This window comes from Aotus nancymaae, unplaced genomic scaffold (assembly GCF_030222135.1).
Source record: "Aotus nancymaae isolate 86718 unplaced genomic scaffold, 86718_ANA_hifiasm-v0.15.2.pri h1tg000016l, whole genome shotgun sequence".
Lineage (NCBI taxonomy): Eukaryota > Metazoa > Chordata > Mammalia > Primates > Aotidae > Aotus > Aotus nancymaae.
The window spans coordinates 73120398-73141987 of NW_026988428.1; the positions used below are offsets into that span (position 1 = coordinate 73120398).

At 37.1% G+C, this 21590-nt stretch overlaps 1 protein-coding gene across 1 annotated transcript; it reads right to left on the reverse strand.

The window, feature by feature from the left end:
- Nucleotides 1–6977: 6977 nt before the first annotated feature.
- Nucleotides 6978–21190, reverse strand: CLEC2A (C-type lectin domain family 2 member A). Its single transcript, XM_012477041.2, has 5 exons — nucleotides 21145–21190; nucleotides 20024–20046; nucleotides 15927–15987; nucleotides 12403–12569; nucleotides 6978–7085 (listed from the first exon to the last, which is right to left on the reverse strand). Exons 1-5 carry the CDS (start codon nucleotides 21188–21190, stop codon nucleotides 6978–6980), a joined length of 405 nt encoding a protein of 134 aa, XP_012332464.2.
- Nucleotides 21191–21590: the final 400 nt, after the last annotated feature.

Sequence of the window (21590 nt, forward strand, 5' to 3'; positions counted from 1 at the left end):
AAAACACTCAGAAAAAAAAAAAAAAGTGGAGGGAGGCGTCCTGCCAACGGTCCCAGCTGGCATATTGAATACCAGGCCAACACCCATGCAAGCCAAAGAGGCCAGGCTCCTCTACCTGCATAAGGTTTGAATTCCTGGTAGCTCCACCCCATTCTCCCAGTGTGCAAGCAGGCCCCCAGTCCATTTTGTGCAGGATCCCTCATCTGCACAAAAGCATCTGATGTAAACACTTTTGGGGTGGGTCAGAGATTCTCTGAGGCTCCTCCCTTATCTGCCTCCTTCATCTATCACATGTGTTTTCTATTCCTTGGATTTTAACTCCTCCTAAGCATTTGGTGGAATAATAGACCAGGCACATGACTATAGTTATGCCATTTCTTTGTTAAAATCTCCCATTATTATAGTGTGGTAGTCTAAGTCTCTTTGTAGGTCTCTGAGAACTTGCTTTATGAATCTGGGTGCTCCTGTGTTGGGTACATATATATTTAGAATAGTTAACTTTTCTTGTTGCATTGATCCCTTTACCATTATGTAGTGCCCTTTTTTGTCTCTTTTGAACTTTTTTGGTTTAAAGTCCGTTTTATCAGAGACTAGGATTGCAACTCCTGCTTTTTTGTGCTTTCCATTTGCTTGGTAAATATTCCTCCATCCCTTTATTTTGAGCCTATGTGTGTCTTTCCATGTGAGATGGGTCTCCTGAATATAGCATACCAATGAGTATTGACTGTATCTTTTAATTGGGGCATTTACTCCATTTACATTTAAAGTTAGTACTGTTATGTGTGAATTTGATCCTGCCATCATGATGCTAGCTGGTGGTTTTGCCCTTCAGTTGATGTAGTTCCTTCATAGCATTGATGGTCTTTACAATTTGTAATGTCTTTGCAGTGGTTGGTACTGGTTGTTCCTTTCCATGTTTAGTGCTTCTTTCAGGAGTTCTTGTGAGGTAGACCTGGTAGTGACAAAATCTCTTGGCAGTTGCTTGTCCATAAAGAATTTTATTTCTCCTTCGCTTATGAAGCTTAGTTTGGCTGGATATGAAATTCTGGATTGATAATTCCTTTCTTTAAGAATGTTGAATATTGGCCCCCACTCTCTTCTGGCTTGTAGGGTTTCTGCCGAGAGATCCACTGTGAATCTGATGGGCTTCCCTTTGTGGGTAACTCAACCTTTCTCTCTGGCTGCCCTTACCATTTTTTCCTTCATTTCAACCCCGGTGAATCTGATGATTATGTGCCTTGGGGTTGTTCTTCTTGAGGAGTATCTTTGTGGTGTTCTCTGTATTTCCTGAATTTTAATGTTGGCCCGCCTTGCTAGGTTGGGGAAGTTCTCCCGGATACTATCCTGAAGAGTGTTTTCCAACTTGGTTTCATTCTCCCAGTCACTTTCAGGTACACCGATCAAACGTAGATCTGGTCTTTTCACATACTCCCATATTTCTTGGAGGCTCTGTTCATTTCTTTTCACTCTTTTTTCTCTAATGTGTCTTCTAACTTTATTTCATTGAGTTGATCTCAATCTCTGATATCCTTTTTCCACTTGATTGATTGAAACTTGTATATGCTTCATGAAGTTCTCGTGCTGTGTTTTTCAGCTCCATCAGGTGGTTTATGTTCTTCTCTACATTGGTTATTCTAGTTAGCATTTCGTCTAACCTTTTTTCAAGGTTCTTAGCTTCCTTGTATTGGGTTAGAACACGCTCCTTTAGTTCAGAGAAGTTTGTTATTACCCACCTTCTGAAGCCTGCTTCTGTTAATTTGTCAAACTCATTCTCTGTCCAGTTTTGTTCCCTTGCTGGCAAGGAGTTGTGATCCCTTGGAGGAGAAGAGGTGTTCTGGGTTTTGGAATTTTCAGCCTTTTTGCACTGATTTCTTCCCATCTTCGTGGATTTATCCACCTTTGGTCTCTGAAGTTGGTGAACTTTGAATGGGGTCTCTAAGTGGACATTCTTTCTGTTGATGTTGAAACTATTTCTGTTTGTTAGTTTTCCTTCTAACGGTCAGGCCCCTCTGCTACAGGTCTGCTGGAGTTTGCTGGGTCTGGTCAACTCCAGACCCTGCTTGCCTGGGAATCACCAGCAGGGGGCTGCAGAACAGCAAAGATCACTGCCTGTTCCTTCCTCTGGTAGCTTCATTCCAGAAGGGCACCCCCCAGATGCCAGCCAGAGCTCTCTATATTAGACATCTGTTGGCCCCTGCTGGGAGGTGTCTCCCAGTCAGTATACATGGGAGTCAGGGAGCCACTTGAGAAAGCAGTCTGTCCATTATCAGAGTTCAAACACCATGCTGGGAGATCTACTGCTGTCTTCAGAGCTGCCAGGCAAGGATGTTTAAGTCTGCTGAAGCTGTACTCACAATTGTCCATTTTCCCATGTGCTCTGTCCCAGGAAGGTGGGGGCTTTACTTATAGGTCCCTGACAGGCTGCTGCCTTTTTTCAGAGATGCCCTGCCCAACAAGGAGGGAGTCTAGTGGTACAGCCTGCCTGCAGAGGCCTGGCTGAGCTGCTGTGGGCTCCGCCTAGTTTGAACTTCTCAGCAACTTTGTTTAAACAGGTGAGGTTAAAACCACCTACTCAAGCATCAGCAATAGCAGATGCCCCTCCTCCCACTGAGCTCAAATATCCTAGGTCGAGCTCAGACTGCTGTGCTGGCTGTAAGAATTTCAAGCCAGTGGATCTTAGCTTGCTGCTTTTTGTGGGAGTGGGACCTGCTGAGCCAGATCACTTGGCTCCCTGGCTTCAGCCTCCTTTCCAGGGGAGTGAACAGTTCTGTCTCACTAGTGTTCCAGGTGCCACTGGGGTATGAAAAAAAAAAAAAAAAAACTGCTGTGACTAGCTTGAGGTCTTCCCAAATGGCTGCCCAGTTTTGTGCTGGAAACCCAGGGTCCTGGTGTTGTGGACACTGGAGGGAATCTCCTGGCGTGCAGGCTGTGAAGACCATGGGAAAAGTACAGTATCTGGGCTGGAGTGCAGGGGACAGTCCTTAATGGCTTCCCTTGGCTAAAAGAGGTGCTTCCCCAACCCCTTGCACTTCCCAGGTGAGGTGATGACCCACCTTGCTTGGGATCACCCTCCTTGGGCTGTACCCACTGTCTAACCAGTGCCAATGAGATGAACCAGGCACCTCAGTTGCAAATGCGGCAATCACCTGCCTTCTGTATTGCTCTCACTGTGACCTGCCTACCAGAGCTTTTCCTATTCAGCTAGCTTGCCAACAATCCCTCTAGTAGCTTTTCTTTTTATCTTAGAAGTGTGATAGTTATTTTTGAGTTTTTTTGATGGGTGGATGGTGGGGAGGTTGGGGAGGGATAACATGGGGAGAAATGCCAGATATAGGTGATGAGGGACGGAGGCAGCAAACCACATTGCCATGTATGTACCTATGCAACAGTCCTGAATGATCTGCACATGTACCCCAGAACCAAAAGTTTTTTAAAAAATCAGAAAACAACTTTTACTGAAATAAAAATTAAAATAAAACTATTTACATTTGCTGCAAATCCACTTGATATCAATAAATCCTCTGGAACTATGGACTCCATCAGCAGTCAGGAAAGCATAGGATCCATTCCCTGTAATTTCAAACCTGAAAAAGAACGCTCTAAATCAGTCTGGAAATCACTTACAGCTGTAATCAAAAAGACAATTAAGAATAGAATGGGGGCCAGGCGCGGTGGCTCACGCCTGTAATCCCAGCACTTTGGGAGGCCGAGGTGGGTGGATCACAAGGTCAAGAGATCAAGACCATCCTGGTCAACATGGTGAAACCCCGTCTCTACTAAAAATACAAAAAATTAGCTCAGCATGGTGGCGCGTGCCTGTAATCCCAGCTACTCAGGAGGTTGAGGCAGGAGAATTGCCTGAACCCAGGAGGCAGAGGTTGCGGTGAGCTGAGATCACGCCATTGCACTCCAGCCTGGGTAACAAGAGTGAAACTCCGTCTCCAAAAAAAAAAAAAAAAAAGAATAGAATGATTTGAAATACACTAAACAGTGAGTTCTCAGAAAATCAGAAAATATACCCACACATCTTCATATGCTACATTAAAATATCTGGCATACTAAGGGAAATTAAGACTGAATATAAGTGTTTTAAGTGTTTTTGTTGGAGTTAAAATCTGTAACCCTATTTAAAACAATTTGTAGATAGGCAGACAGACACATATAGATATATAAAGACAGGGGCAAAACCATTATTTCCTTCCTTCCCTCCCTTCCTCCCTTCCTCCCTTCCTCCCTCCCTCCCTCCCTCCCTCCCTCCCTCCCTTCCTTCCTTCCTTCCTTCCTTCCCTTTCTTCCTCTCTATATGGAAAGAAAGAGAGTGTTTGCCAAAATCGAAGATCTCTGAAATTAAAAAAAATCAGTTTTCTGGCCTAATTTTAGTAGATGTACTTTTTCAAAAAGTAAAAATAAGATTTATATTTACTTGGTACTTTTGAAACATACTGCAGTAGAAACCTAAGAGACTGCTTACAATATTTTTTACATTTCATCTTCATGGATAGGAAAAATCAATATCATGAAAATGGCCATAGTGCCCAAAGTAATTTATAGATTCAATCCAATTCCCATCAAACTACCACTGACATTCTCCACAAAATTAGAAAAAAATTACTTTAAATTTTATATAAAACCAAAAGATATTCCATATAGCCAAGAAAATCCTAAACAAAAGGAATCAGCTGGAGGCATCACATTACCTGGCTTCAAACTATGCTACAAGTCTACAGTAACCAAAACAACATGGTGCTGGTACCAAAACAGATATACAGACCGATGGAACACAACAGAGACCTCAGAAATAATGCCACAAGTCTACAACAAGCTGATCTTTGACAAACCTGACAAAAACAAGCAATGGGAAAAGAATTCCCTATTTAATAAATGGTGCTGGGAAAACTGGCTAGCCATATGCAGAAAACTAAAACTGAATCCCTTCCTTACATCTTACAGAAAAATTAACTCAAGATGGATTGGAGACTTAAATGTAAAACCCAAAACCATAAAAACCCTAGAAGAAAACCCAGGCAATACCATTCAGGACATAGGCATGGGCAAAGACTTCATGACTGAAACACCAAAAGCAATTGCAACAAAAGCTAAAATTGACAAATGGAATCTAATTAAACTAAAGATCCTCTGCACAGCAAAAGAAAGCATCATGAAAGTGAATAGGCAACTGACAAAATGGGAGAAAGTTTTTGTAATCTACCCATTTGACAAAGGTCTAATATCCAGAATCTACAAGGAACTTAAACAAATTTACAAGAAAAAAACACTGTCAAAAAGTCAAATATAAACAGCCACTTCTCAAAATAAGACATTTCTGCAGCCAACAAACATATAAAAAAAAAAGCTCAGCATCACTGATCATTAGAGAAATGCAAATCAGAACCACAATGAGATACCATTTCATGCTAGTCAGAATGGCAATTATTAAAAACTTAAGAAACCATAGATGCTGGTGATGATGTGGAGAGATAGGAATGCTTTTACGCTGTTAGTGGGAATGTAAGTTAGTTCAACCATTGTGGAAGACAGTGTGATGATTCCTCAACCATATAGAACCAAAAATACCATTTGACCCAGCAATCCCATTACTAGATATATTCCCAAAGGAATACAAATTATTCTATTATAAAGACACATAGACACATATATTTATTGCAGCACTGTTTACAATAGCAAAGACATGAAATCAACCCAAATGGGCTATCAATGATAGACTGGTTAAAGAAAATGTGATACATAGTGGTACCACAGAATACTATGCAGCCATAAAAAGGAATGAGTTCTTGTCCTTTGCAGGGACATGGATAAATCTGGAAGCCATCATCCTCAGCAAACTAACACAGGAACAGAAAACCAAACACTGGATATTCTCACTCATAAGTGGGAGTTGAACAATGAGAACACATGGACACCTGGAGAGGAATAACACAAACCCAGGCCTGTCAGGGAGTTGAGGGGGTGAGGGGAGGGAGAGCATTAGGACAAATAGCTAATGCATGTGGGGCTTAAAAACTAGATGATGGGTTGATAGGTGCAGCAATCCACTATGGCACATACTTGCCTATGTAACAAATCTACACATTCTGAACTTGTATCCCAGAACTTACAGTAAAATTATATATATATATAGTTTTTAAATTAGTTTTCTTTGTTGATAACCAAATCTTTACTTATTTATAAATACAATTTGTCCTGTCTTGCATATTTCAATATTTATATTGTTGGTTGTTTTTCTTATCTAGCACTTAATTAAAATAATAAGGCAAAAATACATATGTATCCAAGAAACAGTTATATAAATAAATAAAAAATAAGTAAACTAATAAAAAATAATCAAAAATTTAAAAAATAAATACAATATTGCTTATGATGAACATTTGGAAAGCTAAAGACAACTACACAATCTTTAACTGTTTCATCCCAAGAAACACTTTTAACAATTTTAATTCACTCAGGAAATGTTTACAGAAATAAAAATAAATAAAATAAGCAATAAATAAATAAAAATAAATACTATTCATTGTGGCAGACATTTGAAATATTAAAGACAATTATAAGGTCCTTAACTCTTTAAAGACAAAGAGATCTTATATAAACTTAATTAGCTGGAAAGAGGTACAAGTAATACATGAGTTTGGGTTTAAAATTGGCAGAATGGTTGAATTTGAATTAGCAAAAGAGCTCTTATTGTCAAGCAAGAGCTTATTGTAAAGCAAGAGCTTGACAATAAAGATAAAATAACAAAAATAGAAATGGAAAATTTTGCCATGTGTTATTTAACAAGGTGAGAAGAAAATGGGTTACTCTAGTGTGTGCTTCAGTGTGAAAGGGCCCATGTCATAGATAGAAGACTGAAAAGTTAATTACACATAGAATAGAGAAAGATTTGTTTATATTAATACAACTGAAAATGGTTTAAAAATTTTTATGCAACATCAGAATAAGAACATTCCTAATACATTGGAAACTCACCAATTATTGAATGTGGTGCCATTTGTCCATTTCCAATAATCTTCTGGTTTCCTGCTTAGTCCAATCCAGTACATAGCCATTCCTGCAAACCTCTTCAAAAATTCCTTTCACAAAGCAAAGGGAATCATCAATTACTTAATATGTTACAGTACATTGCTTAACATGCTTCCCACCCCAATTATTCCATCTTTTAGGATTCACATTCTAATTTGTCTTCCCTGAGGCTTCTAAAATAACAAACGGCACAGATGTTGATATTTGTTAGTTTTATCAGAAAGATTTTCATTTTGCTTTTCTGCATCTTAAGTATCTCCAAATAGTTGGGCTATAATCAAGTAATTGATGCTGAGCTACACTCTGATTATCTTTAAAGGTAAATTCCATGTCTCTAGTTGAAAATTAATGAGAAAACCATATTTGAGTTTATTTCCTTCAAGTTCAAATTCCTAAACCATTAATATGTTCTAGTCACAGATTGAATGACATAGGCTATCAATTAATATGATGTTAAATTTGCCTAGATGACAATATAAAACCTTAGCAAGTTCTATGAGATCTGATACAGATCTTCTTCAAGGATGACAGAGAACTAATGTTTATATATATTTTTGTGTGCACAGGCACTCTTCCAAAAATCATAGAAGAGGGATTGCAGGGGGAGGAGTTTAATGGAAAGTGTAAGTGGTATTAGAATAGAAAAACCCAATGATAAATTACTTTGATTATATACTATAATATGAATGTCACTGATATCGTATTTTTTACATAATCAGATATGAAACTAACTTCTATATGAATATAATTTACTGAACAAAATATATTAAGTGATGGGTTTAGTCATTCCTCTATTGGTTTTTTGCTATTGAACCACAAAGCTCTTCATCAGCTTTTTGTTCTTTAACTTTTATTTTAGGTTCTGGGGTATATGTGAAGGTTTGTTACATAGGTGAACTTGTGTCATGAAGGTTTGTATTACAGATTATTTCATCACCCAGGTATTGAACCATTAACCAACAATTATATCTGTCATGTCTGTCATCACATAGTTCTAGGTTAATCACAGCAATGTGCTAATTGAGATCAATAGGAGAGGACCAGAAAGTTTTTTACATACATCATTTACATAAGTACTGAACAAACTTATGTATTAAGCAATTAACTAATTAAATATGAGTCTTATCCAATCCTGTCAGTAGTAATTTTAGATCAAAGATAAAAGTAGACTTATTAGTTAAGAGAAGACTTTCAAAACAATGAATTCATCCATAACAAAAGAATTATAAAGTCAATCATGTAAACACCACTGCAACCATTGTGGTTCTGCTTTTAGCTCTTTGAGGAATTGCCACACTGCTTTCCACAGTAGTGGAACTTATTTTCACTTCCACCAACAGTGTATAAGTGTTCTCTTTGTTCTGCAACCTCACCAGCATCTGTAGTTTTTTTGGCTTTTTATTAATATCCATTCTGACTGGTGTGAGATGATATCTCATTGTTGTTCCGATTTGCTTTTCTCTAATTGTCAGTGATGTTGAGCCTTTTTTCATATGTTTGTTGGCGGCATGTGTGTCTTCTTTTAAAAAGTGCCTGTTTATGTCCTTTGCCCAATTTTAATAGGGTTGTTTTTGTCTTGTAAATTTGTTTAAGTTCCTTTGTTTTGGCAGATGCATAGCTTGCAAAAATTTTCTCTCATTCTGCAGTTTGTCTGTTTACTGTGTTAATAGTTTCCTTTGCTGTGCAGAAGCTCTTACATTTAATTAGATACCACTTGTCAATTTTTGCAATTTTTTTTTCACCATTGCTTTTGTTGTTGTTGTCATGAAATTTCCCTGTTTCAATGTCCAGGATGGTATTGCTTAGGTTTTCTTCTAGGCTTTTTATAGTTTTGGGTTTTACATGTAGAATTGACCTTTGTATATGGTATAAGAAAGGAGTCCTGCTTCTAATCTTTTGCATATGGCTAGCCAGTTATCCAGCACAATTGATTAAATAGGGAGTTCTTTTCCTATTGCTTGTTTTTGTCAGCTTTGTGAAAGATGAGATGGTCATAGATGTGTGACCTTATTTCTGGGCTCTCTATTCTGTTCCATTGGTCTATGTGCCTGTTTTTGTACCAGTACCACGTTGCTTTGGTTACTGAAGCCCTGCAGTATAGTTTGCAGTCAGATAACATGATGCTCCCAGCTTTGTTCTTTTTGTGTAGGATTGTCTTGGCTATTTGGGCTCTTTTATGATTCCATATGAATTCTAAAATATTTTTTTCTAGTTTTGTGAAGAATGTCATTGGTAGTTTGATAGGAATAGCATTGAATTTCTGTCCCTCAGTATCATTCAACTGTTAACCAGTCAATTCAGGCTGGTTAGAACTCTTGTTGGAGAACGGGTGCAGTTGTTTAGAGAACATATGACACTCTGGCTATGTGAGTTACTGGAGTTCTTGCATTAATTATCTCATCTCTGCATGTGGGTGTTACTTTAACTGCAGTGCATATTTAGTACTGTCAACAGACCTCTTTTATGTATGTTTTCATAGGGGTGAGTGATGCCTATAGATTGTGGCCTGGCACTCCTAGGCCGCCCACTGCAGCTCTTGGGTGATCTCAGTGTTTATATTTCCTCCCTAACTTTGAGGCAGCAATGGAAGGGATCTCAGTAGTGGTTAAGGCCAAGTCTATTGCTTTTCTCCTGGGAGCTTCACTCCAGAGAGATGCAAGTAAGTAATCATTCAGTGCAATCAGCCTAGGATGGAGAGTCTGCACTGTGGGCCCAAGCTGGGGGTTCCACGTCTGGTCAAGGTGGGTGGGCAGAGCCTGTGAAGACGGACTGGCCTCTCCTGCGACTTACTGGAGGCATGGATAAGAGACTTAGAGTCTTTGCTCCTTCATTAGTCTGACGGCAGCAAGGGTGGTTCCAGGGCAGAGGCAGTGGCAGAGAGGTTTTCATTGCCCCTGGAGGCTCTGTCCAGGACATTCCAGAGCTGCTACTGGCTTGACAGCTCTTGAGAGGGGTGGCTGGAGGCTGAAACCTGGAGGACCCTCCTAGTAAAGAGACAAGGAGATGGGCACCCATGTAATAGCCTGGCCACTTTTTCATAGGGCTGCTGTGGCATGGTGGCGGCCATCTCCAGTCCCTATTCACCTCGGATTTTCCAATACCTGTAGGTACCAATGGTGAAAGCTGCAAAACAGCAAAGATGGTGGCCTGCCCCCACCTCTGTGAGCTCTGTGTCAGGCAGGTACACACCTATTGCTGGCCCGAACACACCTGAAAGAAGTGGCTAGTGACCCTGATTGGATATCCTGCCCAGTGAGGAGGAATGGGATTGGGTAACCACTTATAAGAGCAGTCTGGCCACTTTTTTTGTAGAGCAGCTGTGCTGTATTTGGGGCCACTTCTGCCCCTGGTCAACATGGACTCTCCAAAGCCTGAAGGCTGGATGGCTAAGTCACCCAAACAGCAAAGATGGAGGCCCACATTTCCCTCTAGGAGCTGTCTTAGGGAGGTGCAATGCTGTTATTGATGGCTGGCTAAAATTCCAAGACAGTAGGTCCTATCCTGTGAGATGCCATGGAAGTGGGTCCTGCAGAATGTCACTGCTCAGTCCCCTGGATTCAACCCCTTTATTAGGGACATGTAAGGTAGTGTATAACCTCCCTCTTTGCTGGAGTTGCAACTACTTTTGCTAGGAAGCCTGGCAAGCCTGGCTAAGGCTCCCAGGTCTCTGCATGTGCCTGAGTGGCTGCTCTTCTGAGGCTCCAGGTAGCTCTGTCAGACTGAAGGCCCTGGTGGAGTTGGTTCACAAGGGGATCTCCTGACCTGAGGGTTGCAAAGATCCATGGGAGCAGCATGGAATCCTGGGGTTGGACATTCACTCACCACTTCCCTGGGCAAGGAGAGGTTCCCCTGGCTCTGTGTCATTCCCAGGTTGGCCATCTGCCTGCCTTGCTTTTCTCCATTGTCCATGGGTTGAGTTGTTTCCATGATGAGTTCCGTTGTATGTACCCTGGATGTTTCAGTTGAAAGTGCTGTATTTACTTACACCTTCAGTTCCTCTCCGTGAAAGCTGTGCACACCAACTACTTCTAGCCGGCAATCTTGCCCACTCCCCAATCCCCAGCTTTTCTTTAAAAACTAACTAGTCTATTTTCTTACTCTGTGTCCCTAGAGTCCACGTGTCACCTTCTTCACTTCCATTAATTCACTCGCTTCTTCAGAGTGCACATATTTCCTTCATATCCTTGTCTCTAAATTTCAAGAGCTGTATTTTATTTTTTTCAGTCTATGCTTGGTAGAATGCAAATTGAAATGGTTTAAAAAATAATCTACTTAATAATCTAAGAACATTTAATGAAGACATTTAGATACAGAAACAGTACGCATTGTGGTAAAGGACATGGCATCACTAGTCATCTTGCCTGGGTTCAAATCCCAGCTCAACAAATTATGGCTGTAACATTGGCTGGGTTACATAATATTTCTGTGACCCACTTTTCCCTCTTTAAAGTAGGGAGAGTTATATAACTCCTTCATGGGTGTTACTAGAAGATTACATAAGTTTCAGTGCTTAGAACACTGTTTAGCACATATTGTCATATACAGTTGACTTAAACAATGTGGCAGTTAGGGGCACTGACCCCCTGTGCAGTCAAAAGTCATATATAACTTTTGACTCCTCAAAAAGTCAACGACGCTGGGCATGGTAGCTCAAGCTAATTATAGCACTTTGGGAGGCTAAGGAAGGAGGCTTTCTTGAGCCCAGTTTGAGATCAGTCTGACCAATGTAGTGAGACCTCATCTCTACAAAAAATAAACAAAATTAGTCAGTGTGGTGTGCACCTGTAGTCCCAACTACTCAGGAGGCTGAGGTGGGAGGATTGCTTGAGCCCAGGATTTCAATGCTGCAGTGAACTGAGATTGCACCACTGCACTCCAGCCTAGGCAACAGAGTGAGACCCTTTCTTAAAAAGAAAACAAAAACAGAAAACGTAGCCACTAGTAGCCTACCATTGACTGGAAGTCTTACTGATAATATAAAAGTAAATTAACACATATTTTCTATGTTATTTGAATTATATGCTGTATTCTTACCAAAAACAAAGCTAGAGAAAAGACGGTATTAAGGAATCATAAAGAAGAGAAAATTTATTTGCTATTCATGAAGTGGAAGTGAAGCATCCTAAGTGTCTTCATCCTCATTGTTTTCATATTGAGTAGGCTGAGGAGGGGGAAGAAGAGGAGGGGTTGCTCTTGGTGTCTCAAGGGTGGCAGAGGGAAGAAAATCCGTGTATAAGTGGATCCACACTGTTCAAACCCATATTGTTCAAGGTTCAGTTGTATTATAGTATTAGCTATTATTGCTTTTATTATCTTTTTATAAAAACTTAATCTCTGAAATTACTGAAGACTTTTCTGTTTTCTTACCATATCTTTTTGTGTATCAATCTGAGCAAGTTCTGATTTCTGTAAACTGCAAAACATTTTACTGGCTGTCCAATTTCTGGTATCATCAGAAAAATAGAAACACTTATCTCTTATTCCAAGCCAGCCCTCTGAACATGCCACAGGTTTAGCACGTTTTGAGCATATGACTGAAAAAAAAAGAAAGAAATGATAAGATAAAGCATAATTTAAAAAGTGTTTCTACTCATTCTACTGTATTAATTTTATTTTTTGCTTCCATGGTTTGAGGTCTGTAAATTAGCTTCACCCCTCGAATGAAGATTAATTAGCTTCCCCCATCTGTAAGGAAGATCATTTAGTGATCAAGCAGTATATGCTTTTTTTTTTTTTCTATTTTCCTGGCTTCTATTTTGAGAAATGGTGCTACTCATGTAGGGCAAACTTAAATGTAGGGCCAACTCCAAAGCCTGCACTCTCTACTCCACCATGATGTATTTTTGTTGTTGTTGCTGTTGTAGTGCTCAGAAGTGGATACACGCTACTACACAGGGTATAAAACATATTGTGTTTCAACTCTCTTTCTTTCTGCTCTTTTTTAATTCAAATTTTTACTTTCAGTTCTGGGATACACCTGCGGAACATGCAGGTTTGTTACATAGGTATACATGTGCCATGGTGGTTTGCTGCACCTATCAACCCATCATCTGGTTTTAAGTCCTGCATGCATTAGCTATTAGTCCTAATGCTCTCTCTCCCCTTACCCACTACCCTTTGACAGGGCCTGGTGTGTGATGTTCCCCTCCCTGTGTCCATGCATTTTCATTATTCAACTCCCACTTGTGAGTAAGAACATGCAGTGTTTGTTTTTCTGTTCCTGTGTTAGTTTGCTGAGGATGATGGCTTTCAGCTTCATCAATGTCCCTGCAAAGGACATTAATTCATTCTTTTTTATGGCTACATAGTATTCCATGGTATATACATGCCATATTTTCTTTATCCAGTCTATCATTGATGGACATTTGACTTGGTTCCAAGTCTTTGCTATTGTAAATAGGGCTGCAGTAAACATCTATGTGCATGTGTCTTTAGAGTAGAATGACTTATAATCCTTTGGGTATATACCCAGTAATGGGATTGCTGGGTCAAATGGTATTTCTGGTTCTAGATCCTTGAGGAATTGCCATATTGTCTTCCACAATGATGGTACTAATTTACACTCCCACCAACAGTGTAAAAGTGTTCCTATTTCTCCACAGCCTTGCCAGCATCTATTGTTTCCTGACTTTTTAATAATCACAATTCTGACTGATCTGAGATGGTATCTCATTGTGGTTTTGATTTGCATTTCTCTAATGACCAGTGATGATGAGCTTTTTTTCATATGTTTGTTGGCCACATAAATATCTTCTTTTGTCCTTCTGCTCTTTTTAATCAATGGGTAAACAAATATAAAAAACTTTTTGTAGAAACTCTTGTCTACATTTAACTTCCAGCTATTTAGACACCAATAACATTAAGCTCTAATACTACAGTGACAGAAGAGACTATAAACTATCAGTATTCTTGAGAATGACCAAAACCAAAGCAAACCAAACCAAAACAAACAAGAATCAGCAGTGCTAAGCACTAACTTAGCCAAATTTAAGTGCTAAATTAAGCAAAACATTTTCAATATTGAAAATCAAGTGCTGAGGGCTATTTGGCCATAATTAAATTCCACCTTTGGATCCATTTCACAAAATAAACCCATAGTTCCCAGAGGAAGTTTAACAACTTCATTTTTACAAATATTGCAACTCCTACAATGAGACAATCTTGCAACAAGTCACATACGCCATTATTTCTTCATTTTTTCATTTAACTTAATATGATAGTAAAGGAGTTCAGAACATGATGCCCTGAAATATGTCACTCTAGCATATAGACTATTTTGAGTTAAAGGCACTTATAAAACAGCAGATGCAAGACAAAACACTCTGAACTTCCTTCTTTTTCTTACAAGCAGGAGACAAAATACCTACGTGAAAGATAGCCTCTCTATACCAGAAGGAAAGTAAGAGTCTTATAACCAAGGATAGGTAGTTGAGGCCAAAGGAAATGTGTACAAACAACGTTGGTTAAACTAACATTTATCTTTCTGGTCACTTTTCCACCCAATTAGTTACCCTAGATCAACCCCCTTTTCCTTGCCACATTTTCATAATTTATTACCTTTTGTTTAATTAATTATCTAAATGTTCAACTCTAACTGAATCTTTAGGCTTTCATAAGTAAGACATACATGTCACATAAAACTTATATTAAATAAATGAATGTGTTTTGCTGAAGTTGATGTGTCTTGCGCCAATTTCATTCTCAGGCCCAGCAGCAAAATCCTGAGAGGGTAGAGGTAAAATTTTGCCTCTCAACTAATATAAATAAATGTTTTATAGAACAATGGTTAGTGGCATAACTTACTCTTGATTAAAAAGAAATTAAAGGAATGCTACAATTATGGAAGTACAGCTGCATGATTTTTAAAATTTATCATGGATTACAGTTATACAGACAAGGTTTTTGATCCTAGGTCCAGAATTTATTATTTGTGAGAGGCAACTTACTCATTCTGTCCTGTATATATTTTTGTCTGTAAATGGATTTCCTTATATCTGTGTCCTAGTCCAATGAGGATTAAATACAAATAACAGAATATAGTGTATTTAACATTGGCTTACAAATTCACAAACGTCTTAAAAAGAAAATTAGCTGTAACAAGTCCTAAAAAAAATAAATATAGAGATTGATCCTCCTGGTCTTAAAGCTTGAAACTTACATTTGTCTTATTTGAGTTCTTTCTTTAGGAATCTGACCCTTAGACCTCCCAGATAGTGTCAAGAAACTGAAAGTCACCAGATCACCACATCCAGATAATGAGATGCCCAACTCCTCACTGTCATGACTGCCTAACTGACCACCTGTTCTCTGTTAATCCACTCTTCTTTTCTACCCCTCCATAATTCCTATTGATCAACTCCCACTCCTCCTTTTTATGGCTCCCTAACTCTTCTTTTCTCACACATAGTTACCTTTCTTTCCTTCTGTATGAACCCCTAATTTTAGTCAGCTGCGTAAGTGAATTTGAGACTGATTTCCCATTCTCCCTGTTGCCATCTTCCAAATAAAAAGTCTTTTTCCCTGGCAATAGTCATAGTCTTTGGGATTGGCTTTCTGTGCCGTGAGCAATGGGACCTAGACTGAACCCCTGGCAATTCAGTAACATAGCTATTGCTTTTGCCATCGAGTGGTCATCTGAGAATTGAAGATTATTTTTCTTAAATATCAAGAACTATAAAGTCAAGAACATAATTCTATTGTGAGACTGTGAGTGTTTTGGGAAGAGGCAAGGATTATGGTAAAACCTGTTGTACTGGTAAAAACTTGAGGACAAGTTCACTACAAAACCCTTTAATTACTCCAGATCTGGGAGATTTGGAGTTAAGCTTGAGATAGAAATGGACCTCTCAGGTGTGAAGAACCATAGAAAGTGTATGAGTTAAACCACTCACCTATTATTGTAGAAATTAACACTATAATAATCAGGAAGCACATACCAAGGTAAATCTTCATCTTGTAAACTGCAAATTAAATCAACACATATTATAAAATGTCTAAATAAACACTGACTGGATATTATTACTAGTGTATTTCTCCCTCATAATTGTTAATCAAAAAATTCTCAATAAAAGGATATACATCTCAAAATAATAGAGAATAGAAAACCATCACAAAGTGCAAGGAAGGTAAGTACCAAAATAAATAAATAAATAAAAAGATTGCTACAGCTGTTCAGATGGAGAGAGGATGAGTGGAGAAATCACTTAGTCTTAGGGGAATGAGGAAGGAAAGGAAAGGTTACTCAAAAGCTGGAAATAGTTTGAATGGAGGATTGTAAACAAAAGAGCATAAAGATCATCAAAAGATCCATGAAGAGCATAAATGTTTATAACAGATATATAAGGCAATAAAATTGAAGACAGTAAAAAAAAAAAAAGTCATATGGTCATGACAGAAGATTTTAAATGATATATTTTTTTCTTTATTCTTTAAGCCATGGCAGAAAGAGTGTGTTTGAGCAAGAGACTATCAATATAAAAACCATAATTTATTTATTTGTGGTAAGCAGAAAAAATTAGAGAACACACAGGATTTCCCACTCATGGAAAAGCTATAAGGTTAAGGACAAATAATAATTCTATTAATGATAAAATTATTGTATTTGATACATTATTAGATGTAGAAACAATCTAGGAAGAATGAGTGTGTACATATATATGTACATATATAGATGTATATATGTATATATATTATATATGTGTATACATATAATATACATATATATGTGTATATACATATATATGCATGGCTTAGCAATGGGGGGATATTTTGAGAAATGTGCCTTTAGGTGATTTTGTCATTGTGTGAACATCATAGAGTGTACTTACACAAACCTAAACAGTATAGCCTACTTACACCTAAGCTATATATTACAGACTGTTGCTTCTAGACTACAAACCTGGATAGTATGTTATTGTACTAATTACTGTAGGCAATTATAACACAATGCTAAATACTTGCATACCTAAATATAGAAAAGGTACAGTAAAAATACCACATAAAAGATCAAAAATGAAACACCTTTAAGGGCAGCTTCATTACAATCTTATGGGACCACTGTCATTATGCAATCTGTCATTGACCAAAACATTGTTCCGTGGTGCATGACTATATATGTATATAGTGCATATGTGCATAAACACATATTGTGTATATATATATATACACACACAAGTATGCAAGCCTGTATGCATATATGCTTTACATGTATTTATATATATATACATGTACATATATATGCATATGTTCAAATATGCATATATATGAACAGAGAAAAGAGGACGTGAAGAAAGAAAAATTTAAAAAGAAGTTATAAGGTTTCTCTATTTCTTCAGAGCCTAAAGCAGACTTAGTGAATGAAAACTAAAAAAGTTATTAGTTTTCATGATCACCAGACTACAGATAATGTGTAACAAAGCAATTTCAAGAAGGGATTGAGAGAAGCCAGATTCTAAGATGTTTATAAAGAGAATATTTGATAAGAAGAAGAGTTTGGTAATTTATCTTACATCAAGAGAAACAATAGCTAAAGAGAAAATATAAAATGAGTTTTCTTTTTTTTTCAAGATTAGAGAAAAATGAAGAACAAGGAAGAGGAAAAGATAAAATCCACTGCACAAATTTCAGACACTCAAAAGAGTAATGTAACACTTAATATAAAACTCCAATAATGAAACAACGTGTTTTGAGGGAAAAGATTGGTGTATAGATGGATGAAACACAATGAGGAGTCCAGAAATTGACACACACATATATTGTTAAATAATTTTTGCAAGGGTAACAAAGCAGTGTAATGAGCAAAGCCACATCTTACACAAAAGGTATGAAAATAACAGAAAGAAAGACTTTACCATACTACAACATCATTTTACAAAATTTAGTTAAGATATATCTTTGACTTGAACATAAAACCTAAAACTATAAAATTTCTAGAAAACAAAATAAGTTGTTTGTGACTGTGAGAACTAGTAAAGATGTCTTAGAGAGAACAGAGAAAATACTGTATAAAATTAAAAGAAAATGATAAATTGAACCTAATTGAAGTTTAAGGGCCAGGCATGGTGGCTCATGCCTGTAATCCCAGCAGTTTGGGAGGCCAAGGCCGACAGATCACCTGAGGGTAGGAATTCGAGACTAGCCTGGCCAACGTGGTGACACCCCATCTCTACTAAAAACAAGAAAAATTCCCTGGGCGTGATGGTGGGCACCTGTAATTCCAGCTACTCGGGAGGCAGAGGCAAGAGAATCCCTTGAACCCAGGATGTGGCGGCTGCAGTAATTGAAATACCACTTTACTCCAGCCTGGGAGTAAATTGAGACAGAGTGAGACTATCTCAATTAATTAAAAAAAAAAAGAAATTTATAACTTTTGATCATTTCAAGTTACAAGACACTGTTATAAATATAAATATTTAAGGTACAGACTGGGAGAAAAAAGTTGTAATACATGTACCAAAAAAGACTAGTATCCTAAAATATTAAAAGGTCTGTAATTTAGAGATAGAGTACAAACAACTTGATTTAAAAATGAACCAAATTCTTGAACAAATATGAAAGAATACACACAAGTGACCAAGAAGTACATAAAAGATGTTCCATATTATTAGTCACAAGAAAAATGCAAAATAAAACCACAATGAAATATGACTATGTGCCACTTGCAGTAAAACAAAAAAGACTGCCAGTGTCAAGTGTTAGGATATAGAGCAGCCGAAACACATACACCACTGGTTGAAGTACAAAAATGTACGAGCATTTGGGAAAACTCTTTAGCAGTTTTTATTTTTAATTAAAATGCATGTCCTTCTTTCTTGTTCTGGCATGTGATATTTGCAATAGCTTGTAAGTCATCCCTACGATTCTCACAGTGACAACAAAAAAAAGCTGAAAAAACTAAATAAAAACAACACTTCTGGTATACAGACATAGTATGGTTTTGTTAAATGTGCTCTTTTAAGTAACCTTGCTGAACTCTGGTATTATTTCTTATAGTTTTCTCGTTAAGTTGGTACTTATTTTTATATAATCAAATTGTCTGAAAATATTGCAGATACAACTCTTCCATTGTAATCCTTTTCCTTTGTACTTCCTTCTGTTTTCTTATATCTCTGGTTATCACCTTTAGCATTGCACTACACTATACCAAACAGTAGCAGTTACAGTCAACATTTTTTACTTGTTTTTAATCCTAAATGGAATGTTTAAATTTTCATTATTAAGCACTATAAAAATGCTGTATACATTTAACATATAACATTAGCAATTCAAGAAAGAGTTTTTCTATTCCTTGTTTCCCAAGAGGGACTTAGATAGACATTGAATGCTATCAAATGCTTTCTTATGATTATCAAATGCACTTACTGAATAATCGTGTGGTCTTTCAAAAGGTTTTAATGAGATAGCTTGTACTGATTTTCTGAAATCAAAGCATTCCTAAGATAAATCCACTTGAATATGAATTTTTAACAGCTTTGTTGTATATAGTAAATAAACATTTTCTTGGGATTTCTACTTCTAATTTCATAAGAAAATGAATTTATTTCTTTTTGTCTTGTTCTGACCTTGTTTAAAAATCAAAAGGTCTATTAAATCGGGGTAAATTTCTCATTTTGCTATTTCTTGAAGGATGTTCAATAGAAAAATTAGCTATTCCTTGAAAGATCGGTAGATTATTTTAACTGCCATTTCAATTTATTTATCTTTAATTTCTACAATTCTATAATTCTTTATTCTCATTACATATTGGCATTTTATATTTTTTAGACATCTATGTTCTTTTTTTCATATTTATAAATGCATTAGTGTTTTGGTTTGCTAGGGCTGCCATAACAAGCTGTCGCAAAGTAGGTGGCTAAAATTAACTGGAATGTATTGTTGTGCAGTTCTAGAGACAAGAAGTTTAAAATTAAGATGTTGATAGGATGGGTTCCTTGTGAGGCCTGCGAGGAAAGAATCTGTTCCGGGCCTTTCACCTTGGCTTGAAGATGGCATTCTCCCTGGGTATGAATCTGTCTCTAAATTTTCCTTTTTATGAGAACACCAGCAATATTAAATTACGGCCCACCCTATCAACCTCATTTTAACTTGGTAAAGACACTGTCTCCAAATCAGGTCACATTCTGAGGTCGGGGGTTAGAGGTTCAATATATAAATTTTTAAGGGAACAGAGTTTTCCCCATAATAATTAATAAATTATTTCCATAATGTTTTATTTAACTGTAATATTTGTGGGTTTTGTGATTATTTGTAGTTTTTTAATATTTTATTTATTGTATCTTCTTTTACAAACTTTTAGACATCTAGTTCTATAGTTTTCTCTAATAGCCACCATTTGATTTATCTTTCTCATTTCTTCTCTTTTTCATTAACTTCTCCTATTACTTCTATTTTTTAAATTTGTATATTTTTATTTCACTCTATTGTTCCAAGATGCATGTTTTTTTTTATCTATTTTGTTTGCACACTTGATATTATTTGAATATCACTTAAATGAATGATATTGAATAAATATTTGAATATTATTTCTTCAAATATTTCCTATCGACTATTCTTTTTCTCTCTCTCTCCATTTCAGATTCTTGTTATATAGAAGGTGGCACTTCTACTTCTATTTTTCATATCTCTCAGCTTTTATTTTGTATTTTATATTGTTTTCTTTTCTGTCATATTTTTAATAGAATCTCCTAGGTCTTACTCATTCTTAATCAGCCTCCATTCTACTAATTAACTCATTTCAGTCTCGTTAAGTCACAATCATCAAGCCTCCTTCCAGAGTAAAGCATTTACTTTTTGTTCTGGATAAAAGTGTTAAGCAACTTTTTTTTGGTGAAAGTACATTTTGAAAACATCCTTATTGAGATATACTACATGCAGCATAAAATTCTCCCCCAAAACCTTCTTATACACAAGCTTATACCGTCTCTTGCAGAAATAAAACTCTACTTGCTCTGGTAGTCTTCCACAATGCTCCAGAATGCTTCCCCCATGCGTCACTTGCTCTAGTAGACTTTCACCATAAGTAAAGAGTCCACATTTTTAAGCTGTCCTGTATTTTATTTTATCTCTCCTTTACTTCCTTCTCATTCACTCAATAAAACTTACTTGTCCGACGTATGAGGCCATCAGATCTGCCATCACGTAGCTCTGAATTAATCATGGCAATGTTCTAACTGATGGAGATCAGTGGGAGAGGAAGAGAAAGTTTTCACTTATGTAAGATGCACTGAGGAAGCTTCTCTTTTGGACAAGATAATTACCATCAAGACTCTTACCCAATCCAGGCAGAAACTGTCAGTACTCGCTTGAGATCAAAGATAAAAGTAGGCAGACTAGTTTAGGGAAATAATCTAAAATTATTTCCATAGCAAAAGGATCATAAAGTCAATCACATAAACACCACGACAACCATGCTATGGAACATTTCCATCATCTTTCTTTTTTCCCTTTTGTAATTATTATGTTTTCTGACCCTGGTCCCTGGCTAGCATTAATTTGCTTTATATCAACAGAGTTTTTCCTTTCATGAAACTTTTATTGTTTTTGAGACAGGGTCTCAC

What these genes read in the sequence shown, in the direction of transcription:
- CLEC2A (XM_012477041.2), bottom strand. Translation starts at nt 21,190, where the DNA reads ATGATTAATTCAGAGCTACGTGATGGCAGATCTGATGGCCTCATAC. An exon ending in GTTAATTTCTACAATAATAG is followed by an intron (nt 12,570 to 15,926) that starts GTGAGTGGTTTA and finishes TTTTTTTTTCAG; the next exon opens with TCATATGCTCAAAACGTGCT. An exon ending in TTGATACACAAAAAGATATG is followed by an intron (nt 7,086 to 12,402) that starts GTAAGAAAACAG and finishes GCTTTGTGAAAG; the next exon opens with GAATTTTTGAAGAGGTTTGC.